The 9354-nt window shown below is 35.3% G+C and overlaps 2 protein-coding genes and 1 pseudogene across 3 annotated transcripts; 2 read left to right on the forward strand and 1 right to left on the reverse strand.

Moving 5' to 3' along the window:
- Nucleotides 1-1075: 1075 nt before the first annotated feature.
- LOC143614136 (uncharacterized) lies at nt 1076-2646 on the forward strand. Its single transcript, XM_077087657.1, has 2 exons — nt 1076-1149; nt 2279-2646. Exon 2 carries the CDS (start codon nt 2287-2289, stop codon nt 2461-2463), a length of 177 nt encoding a protein of 58 aa, XP_076943772.1. The 5' UTR covers nt 1076-1149; nt 2279-2286; the 3' UTR covers nt 2464-2646.
- Nucleotides 2647-2778: 132 nt separating this feature from the next.
- Nucleotides 2779-5903, forward strand: LOC143614135 (1-aminocyclopropane-1-carboxylate oxidase homolog 1-like). The gene is made up of 3 exons (XM_077087656.1): nt 2779-4004; nt 4413-4734; nt 5597-5903. The coding sequence occupies exons 1-3, from the start codon at nt 3505-3507 to the stop codon at nt 5849-5851; spliced, it is 1077 nt and encodes a 358-aa protein (XP_076943771.1). The 5' UTR covers nt 2779-3504; the 3' UTR covers nt 5852-5903.
- Nucleotides 5904-7511: 1608 nt separating this feature from the next.
- LOC143614146 (CDT1-like protein a, chloroplastic) lies at nt 7512-8782 on the reverse strand (annotated as a pseudogene). Its single transcript, XR_013150245.1, has 4 exons — nt 8253-8782; nt 7963-8164; nt 7775-7865; nt 7512-7687 (listed from the first exon to the last, which is right to left on the reverse strand). The product of XR_013150245.1 is annotated as a CDT1-like protein a, chloroplastic (transcript).
- Between the last annotated feature and the right edge of the window lie 572 nt (nt 8783-9354).

A 9354-nucleotide genomic window follows, 5' to 3' on the forward strand; every position in this document is an offset into this window, starting at 1 on the left:
AACTTCATTTCCAAACTCTTGATGATTCCACTATAAAGGGCACTCGCCAAAGCATGTTGGGCTTTAGGGTGGGCAGTGTCTTTATTAGAGAAACCGCTAATGTCAAAATCGGAAAGTGAAATGTGCAACCGATCAATCGCACTCCCATAGTCGGAGTCAAACCCATCAATACCACAACCTCGAAGAATGTGGTATTGCAATTCCCAAGATTGCGCCCTCGAGGCCACAAACGCATAAGTAGAAACGTCTGAAGCTGAACATAAACCCAAAACTCCAAAACGAGTCGGAAGTGATGCCAACCTCCATTGAAAATCTCCAAAGAAGGGACCACCACAAACCACGATGTCCTCAATCGCCCCCCGAAGGCCATTGTCAAACACAGAAACTGCTTCCCCTACATACACAGGTTGGCATGTTCTGAGACCAAACAACAACTTTCCAACTCCCATACATGAGCAGAGCAAAAGGAGCTCGCATTGAGGGTCCCGCAAATGCGGGGGATATCTCATCAACTCCACAGCTCGCGAAGCCCTTTTCATAGCAAGTTCACTGATGAACCCGGCATCCCGGCTAACGGCTCCCCCGAGGAGTTTCACACCTAGCACCGGTCTTCCAATCTCACAAGGAAACACTCCCTCCTGCACCTTAACCCCATTGCACGACGGCCAAAATACTTCGGTTTTCTTAATATTAAGTTCAAGGTCCAGGCGGGGACCCTCCGACCTGATAATATCTAAAGCTTTAGCAACCTCTTTAGAGTCCCCAATAATTGTACCATCATCTAGGTACCAAGCATGAAAGAGAAGCTTACAGGAACTCTGGACTAGATGAATAAGTGGGTGCAGAACTAAGGCGAAAAGAAGAGGTCCCAAAGGGTCCCCTGCTGAACCCGAGTACAAATATTTTACCTGTTTAGACACGAAAAGTAACACGAATAGTATACGAAACATGTTAAGAACATACTTGATAACTATTAAAGTCGTGTAGGATCGTGTCGTGTATTCGTGAATGAAAGTTACCATATAGTTTAGGGAATATTGATATAATAATAATAATATATACATGTGTTGTGTTAGTGTTGTGTTATCTAGGGCTTGCAAGACACAGTCAAGACGGAAGCTTGAGCACTGAAATTGAAGATCGCCGCCGGTAAATTTCTATATGATATGATATTCATTCGATTCAAATTCATCCATCAATTGTAATTATAACTAATTTGTTCATATATCCATCATTTGTTTTGATCGAATCGAAGGTTAAAGGCCTCGGCTCGGCTCATTTCTTCGGCTCAGCTCAGCTCGGTGAGCCGTGTCAAGCTCTTTTAACTCATGAGAGCATGTTCGTGTTTGTTCGTTAACTTTAAACGAACACGGACACTTAATTGAACAAATATTTATGGTCATGTTCGTTTATTTAAAAAATGAACATTTGTGTTTGTTTATGTTCGTTTGTTTAAAATTCTAAACGAACTTAACTGAACAAAGATAAACGTTAATAAATGAAAACACTTAAATGAACTCGAATTAACAAATGTAAAACCTTTTAAGTAGATGACTCATCCAGATAGTATTTAATTATTTTTTATTAATACATAAATGAACGTTCATGAACATAAATGAATGAACGGAACATGTGTTCATGTTCATTTGTTTAATTAAACAAACACACATTTTTTGTTCATGTTCGTTCATTTATTAAATAAACGAACATAAACGAATTTCCCGCCGAACGGTTAACGAACAGTTCACCGAACGTTCGGTTTGTTTACGGGCCTATCGTTTAGGCTCACAAGCCAGTTGGAGCTTGGTAATTGAAACTCGGGCTTGAGCTTGTTTAAGCTTGGGTTGAATCAAGCTTTTTTTAATCTCCAGCTGATCTCGAGTAGGTAACGAGTGGCAGGGTATATTTGGTATATTTATACAACAGTTATTATATGAAAATCTATTTAATGTATCAAATAAAATTTATGTAAATAATAGGCTTGCTTTGGCGCTCGAGTGAGCTCGAGCTTGATGAGTGAAGCTCGTTCTCGGCTCTCGGGCTTGTTTATTGTACAAGCTTATTTTTAGGCTTGAGTAGGTCACAAGCTGCTTGGCTTGTTTGCACCCCCCTAATGTCTGTTCGGCACAAGCTGTGATTTACCTGATCCTGTTGGTTAGCAGGGTATTGACGGGTGTGAGTTTTTCGATAACGAGTTTTTATAGTTACCAAATAGAAAAAAAAACATAGCATATTATTGTTCAGATGTTTGATTGTCGTCATTGTTGGTATTCTGTAGATTGAAAAATGGGAGAGAAGAAGAAAAGTGCAACGATTCTTATAAGACTAGTTTCTGCAGCAGGGACTGGTTTCTTCTATGTGAAGAAGAAGAATCCAAGAAAGATACAAACCAAGCTTGAATTCCGAAAGTATGATCCGCGTGTCAATCGTCATGTTCTGTTCACCGAAGCCAAGATGAAATAACTTGATCCATTTTAGCTATTTAAACTTAAAAAGCACGAATCTTTATTAGTTATCATAATCATGTACTCTGTTTTGGTCATTGTCTTTTTATAACAAGTAAGCCACTATGTTAAAGATTTAATCTTTTTATCTTTGAACTATGTTTAAGTTGATTGTTGGATTGGATATGAATCTTTTTGGCTAGCTTTGTCTTTCTATCTCATGTAAGCCACTGAGTTGAAGATTTAATCTTTTTATCTTTGAACTATGTTTAAGTTGATTGTTGGATTAATTATTTATCTTTTTGGTTGGAATTTGGTAGCTTTGTCTTTTTATAGCATGTAAGCCACTGAGTTAAAGATTTATTCTTTTTATCTTTGACTATGTTTTAGTTGATTGTTGGATTGGATATAAATCTTTTTGGTTAGAATTTGGTAGCTTGAAGCTATTTTGCAGGAACACATTGGAAGATTATTTTGGACACTGATTTCCCAATAAAGAGTAGTTCTTTCGTATCAGACACAGGAATAACTGATTTGCGATTTAACTCGGTAAGTTGTTTCATCCATTAATCTCAAGTTAGGTAAAATGTTGATTCTTGTTGAAGAAAAAAGTTTAAAAATTTGTTAAAAATGGAAAAAAGTGACATTAAATGTATTCAGTGTATAATCCCTGAAAATTGTTTAATTTCCAAATCTTGATTATATTTGTAATCTTCAAGAAAAGACAAGCACACATTTTTAAGTTGGCCCAACTTGTTTTGACTCAAACTTGTTTTGGCTTGTTACTTAATCTGTCTATTTATGTGTAAATGATGAATAATTCATGTATGTATATGCAGACAAATTAAGAGTTTTGGACACAAAAACATATTTACAATCCAGCCAAAATAAAGATTGTGATTGCACGCATGGAGATGAGTCCAAATTCAGCCTTGTAAAGCCAAGAGAGCGGGCCCTACATATCTACCAGTTTCCAGATTATATATGCAGATGATTATGTGTGTCATCTTGGCACAACATACATCTTTTTGCTAATAATAAGTTAATAGCCATTGCAAGCATGAGTCAAGATTTTGAAAGAGCAAAAGCCGATTTTGACCAAACGAAATCCGGAGTCAAAGGAATCCTAGATTCCGGGGTGTCGAAGATTCCGAGTATATTTATCCACCCACCGGAGAGTTTACAAAAATACCCGTGTCATGGAACGAGCAGTCTTGATCTGCAAGTCCCGGTGATTGATCTTAATGACTTGGAAGGTGGAAAAGAAGTCAAAGTTGGTCAAATCCGGGAAGCATCGGAACAATGGGGGATTTTTCAACTGGTGAACCATGGGATTCCGGTTAGTGTTTTGGATGAAATGTTGGAAGGCGGCGTGCGAGGATTTCACGAGCAACCGAGTGAGGTGAAGATGAAGTGGTACTCGCGTGCGTACGAGCAGCAAGTGAGGTTTTACTCTAATGGTGTTCTTTATGAGGCGCACCCGATTTGTTGGAGGGACTCGATTTCTTGTCACTATGCTGATGGTGAACTTGATCCTAATGCATTACCACCGGTTTCCAGGTATTACTCAGTTACGAGCAAACTGTACGAAAATGTAATCATAAGTTTATTCAATATAACGTTTTTTTTTTTTTCATTTTTGCATACCCTTTGTTTTAAATGTAATCAAGTAAACAATTTTGGTTAAGTGTATTCAAGATAACAGGTAAAGTAATCAAGTAATCAACTTTTGTTAAGTTTATTCAAACAGGCAATTTTGTATACCCTTTGAAAATGTAACCAAGTAATTAACGTTGGTTAAGTTTATTCAAGATAACGAGTTTTTTTGCATACCTTTGAAAAAATGTAATCTAGTAAACAACTTTGGTTAAGTTTATTAAAACGTTTTTTTTTTTTTTTTTTCATACAACTTTGTTTAAGTTTATTCAAGATAACGGGTTTTTTGCATACCCTTTTACTGGTTTGCAGGCGAGCGATACAAAACTACATGGAAAAGATATTAAATCTAAAAGTTACACTAGCAGGATTACTATCTGAGGCTTTAGGGCTCAACCCGAACTACCTAGAAAGCATTGACTGCATGAAAACCGCAACACTCGTCTGCCAGTATTATCCACCCTGCCCCGAGCCAGACTTGACTCTAGGAGTCCCAAGGCACTCAGACCCGTCTTTCATAACCATTCTTCTTCAAGATAGTCTCGGTGGTCTTCAGGTTCTCAAAGGAAGTCAATGGGTGGATGTCAAACCGATCAAAGGGGCAATCATAGTAAATATTGGCGATCATTTGCAGGTAAATGTGATATTTTCGACTGGTCATGTTGGCCCGAAAAAACCTTTTGTTGGTAAATGTGATATTTTCGACTGGTCATGATGTCAAACCGATCAAATAGGGCTGCTAAACGGGTCATATTCATTGGTTGGCATGTTAAACCCGACACCCAAAAATCGTCACACTCATGAACCGGAATACACGTTTAATCTGAAAAACAAAAATTTTTATTTTTTTTCATTTTGTATACTAATACTTTAAAGTTTCAAATTTACCTATTATCTTTATGGGCAATCACTACACATTTTTTTAGAAAAATAAAAAGTAAAAAAATGTGTTAAACGGGCCAACTCACGAACCTGCTGGGTTGATAAAAACACGACCGCAAACTGACCTGATCCTGTTTAGACGAAATCCAAACTCACGAATTTCGTGTTAGGTTCATGTCGTGTCTGATTTGACCCGTTTCAGTTTTAGCTAATTTATTTTACCTTTTTGACTGACCCGTTCATAAAAAAATACGTTATAATTGTCACCTATAATTTTTCGACCACTCTCTTAAGTTCTTTAGTTTAAATGTGTTTAAACATGGTTTTGCTAAAGGTGGCAAAACAGGCCTGGTCAAAAAGGTTGTGTAACAGGTCAAGCGGGCCTAGTTGATCCAACACACTTTTTATCAAAAAGTTTTGAACTTTATAAATAATTAGTGTCACATATGATTACAATTTACAAACATTATATCTATTTCAATAATAATATAATTTCACGAGTAGTACGATTTTAGGAGGTTTACGTTTTAAAAAGCCTTTTTCTGCGCGTTTGACCTGTTTGAGATAAAACATAACCCGAATCAGCCCGTTTATAGTTCTTTCAACGTGTGTAGCTCATGAGCAATGACAAGTTTAAGAGTGTGGAACATAGAGTGCTGGCTGCACCAGTCGGGCCAAGACTATCTGCTGCATGCTTCTTTTACCCGAGGACTGCTAATTACTCTAAGCCCTACGGGCCCATAAAGGAACTGGTGTCTGAAGAGGCCGGGCCCGTATACAGGGAAGTGGCCCATAATGAATATATGTCTTGCTACAGGTTTAAAGGAGGCGCCAATGGTAACTCAGCACTTCCTTTCTTTAAGCTTTAGAGATGAAGTTTGTGAAGTGATTGTTGGTTCGGAGTATAATGTTATTAATTATTTTAAATAAAATGGATTATTATTTATTAGCAAGTAAACTCATATATAATTATGTATATATAAACTGATAATTTCGGTTTTATTAGTAGAACACTGTTACATACTCGTATCGTTGGCCCGTTTCCCATGACAACACATTTTTCACTGGAATAACTGTTGGTCCTCTGCCTTTTTCGCCTAAAGGATCCACGTGACACGTTCCTTACTACATGTTTATTTTTGACTGGTCGAATGTTCATTTTGGTGATTTCTTAAAAATTAATGTAAAATTTGTGATAATGAGTCATGAAAAAATGGACTCATTTGTATCAAGGTATTCATGGCACGATTTGGCTCGTTCAAGTTTCAAATCGTAAGTCAGACTGCTAAACTGTCAAACCGTCAATGCTGAACCCTTGAATTACAATCCTACTTTCAAAATAAATATTTCAACTCAAACTAGAAAAAAAAGAAGAAAAAAAAACATACAAAGAAGAAAACAATTAGCAAGAACACTATTACATACATATATACATACTTGACCGAATACGGTTGACCCGTGCCCATGGTCAAACTTGAATCACCAACCTTGTGGCCATCTCCCTTTCGGGTCAAGCTTCGGCAACCATCTTCTTTTCTTCGGTTTATCACCCGGTGCTTTGTTTTCCTTGTCCGGCCATATCAACCTTGACAAGAATCCCTTTCGAAACGGTTTAAAGCTTTGACCTTGACGTTGACTTTGACTTTGAGTATGAAAGATTTGATCATGTGTTCTAATGGTGGTGAAGTTTATATAGCTTTGTTCTAGGGACTCTTTGGGTATTTCCCTAGCTAACAAAGGAGATGAACCACCCCAATTATTATTATTGGTGCCTAAATATAAAGGTGGATGTTGTGGTGATCTAAATTCCAATAATTCTCTTTGCCTCATATCTTCAAGAATATTGTCAAATGTCAATTTCTTCACTTTTGAGGTTTTTATAATAATCCAAGTGCTGGAAAGTTGACTGAGTCAATAATGGTTTCTAAATGGGATGAAATTATCTTGTGCAGTGGATACCCTTTGGACATGTGGTGTTTTATTACTCATAGGATTGTATAAGACGAAAAATATATGATTTATATATTATTTATAAATTTTTGAAAAAATAAATGATTTGTTCACTTTTATGATGCTTGCTAAGCTTAAATAAATAAACTATAGATATAAATTTTAAACATTTATATAGAAACTACTAGTGTATGTTAAAAATTAGATAAAGATAATATAATTATATGTTGTTTTCAGTAATAGATGAGTTTATGTATTTAAATAGGAAGTCAATAATTAATTTTTATTTGTAGTTGATTAAAACAATTTTGTTTGATGTAATTGTTTGATTTAATGTGGAAAGACATGGTTGAGAACAAAAATAATGTCTTAATAATAACTTAGTTATAAACTCTTATTCTTATAATTTAAAGATAGTTGCATTAGAAAAACATGTCGGTCTCAAAACATTCGCTAATTTCTTCAAGAACGTAGACATGACATTCGGTCTTAAAACATGTAGGTTTGACTAGTCGAATAGTACAACACAAACACAAACACAAACTAATATATGTATTATATAACTCATAATTGAATAGATATGATTCCAGTAGAGTTAAAAACTGTATTCACATCACAAAAACCAGATTGTACATAGAAGCCTGTATCTCGAAAAACCAAAAACCTAAACCTTGCTACCGACCTTAAATTAGTTAACTTAGTTAGCATTCAATAGTCTTGTGCGTATTGATTCCGAGCTTGATATTTTGTTAACACTGCAAATACATAAGATTTTGTCAATAAACAAAATATTAATTCTAATGTACTTAATTCAACCTTATTATGTGACAATGTAAACTTACCAGCACAAAATATCACCACTAGATGCTACTTTCTCATAAATCCATTCAGGAGCTATCTCTTGCAGCAATCTAAGCTGTTCTTCAGCTTCTTCTGCAAAATTATTAAAAACAAGATTACGGTTTTGTAAGGTTTCGATCGTTTTTAACTTTGAACATTTTAACTAAATTAAAGACATAAAGACTCTTACTTTTATCAATAATTTCCACTTGGCTTGAAGTTAACATGTTCATAAGCTCATCTTTTTTTACAATCGTGCGTTTAACCGACTGAAAGTAAAACCAAAGCATGTCGAATAGTTTAGGTAATCCCGCAACCATCTTTTTCCTCCATTTAGCCTGCGAGATTTCTTGATCGTTTTCCTCTAATACTTTCAGTTCATTTTTTTTAATCTGAAACATAAACATACTTTAGTAACATATATATAAAATATACGAATCAACGTATATATACGATTTGCAGTTCGAATAACGAATGTACCGATGCTAGAAGATCATCCGAGAGAATATCAGAAAGATAATAATCATCTTCATCACTAGATACCCTTTTGACAGGAGTATCAAACGTTATCGATCTCTTGCCACTCGCGCGTCTGGTTAGCTTGCTAGGATGCATGACTGAATCTTGATCTGGTGTCGTAAAACATCTGACCGGTGGTTGGATTGATTGTGCAGGTGTGGCACTAAATGGAGTTGTGACCATCTTAACTGGAGTTGCATCACTGGATGACAAATCAAGCTTCTTAACAGGTGTTTCGGGTAATTTATTGTCGACCCGAGTTTCAGAAGTCAAAGCTGTAGGTTCTTGGTTAACTGGTTTTAAATTTGGAGTCAAGACTTGTTTCGAGAACCGTTAGTTTGAACGACTGAGAGATAAGAGACGCTGCAACGGGCTGACGTTCGGAAACTGAAGGTGTTGTATGTTGAACCGAATCAAGATTCGGTTTTTTTAATTGAAAATGTAGGTTTATTAAAAGGTTCAGGTAACCTCTCCTCTGGAACTTCATCACCCTGATAATAAAAACTTTAATTAGTTAAAAAGAATATTATTCAATAATCACAAAAACAATGCAAAAACAAAAGGAAATAATACAGCAGAGATAGATTTGTAAACGAGTCGAGCCAGGCACGAGCTCGGCTTGTTTTGAGCTCTATTTTTAAAGCTCGAGTTCCAATCATGAGTCGCTTTTCACGCTTGAGCTCAACTCGTGGTTGACTCGTTTATAACATGATTAATTAATTTGTATACATTTATAGTTATTTTTTCACATATTCTTTTCAATTATAATTTTACAAAGAACATAATTATTTAAAAAAAAACAGAGAACATAACATGTATATTATTTCATTATTTAATCACAATTTTATATATAACAATAATTATTAAATCAACATACATATTAAATAAAAAACATATAAATGACTATATATATAACACATTGTTACCATCCCAAAACACTTGAAAAATTACGTATTTATTAATCGTTTTGTTAATTTATTGGTGTTTCAATCACCGAGTTTGGTTTAAAAAAAATTCATACATACGTTAATATATGTTTTTTTAATTCCTTGGTTTCCTGTTT

This window comes from Bidens hawaiensis, unplaced genomic scaffold, assembly GCF_021521415.1.
Source record: "Bidens hawaiensis isolate Kalapana, Puna unplaced genomic scaffold, B.hawaiensis_p1.1 tig00039052_1, whole genome shotgun sequence".
In the NCBI taxonomy this organism is placed as follows: domain Eukaryota; kingdom Viridiplantae; phylum Streptophyta; class Magnoliopsida; order Asterales; family Asteraceae; genus Bidens; species Bidens hawaiensis.

What these genes read in the sequence shown, in the direction of transcription:
- LOC143614135 (XM_077087656.1), top strand. Translation starts at nt 3,505, where the DNA reads ATGAGTCAAGATTTTGAAAGAGCAAAAGCCGATTTTGACCAAACGAAA. An exon ending in GCATTACCACCGGTTTCCAG is followed by an intron (nt 4,005 to 4,412) that starts GTATTACTCAGT and finishes ACTGGTTTGCAG; the next exon opens with GCGAGCGATACAAAACTACA. An exon ending in ATATTGGCGATCATTTGCAG is followed by an intron (nt 4,735 to 5,596) that starts GTAAATGTGATA and finishes CAACGTGTGTAG; the next exon opens with CTCATGAGCAATGACAAGTT.
- LOC143614136 (XM_077087657.1), top strand. Translation starts at nt 2,287, where the DNA reads ATGGGAGAGAAGAAGAAAAGTGCAACGATTCTTATAAGACTAGTTTCT.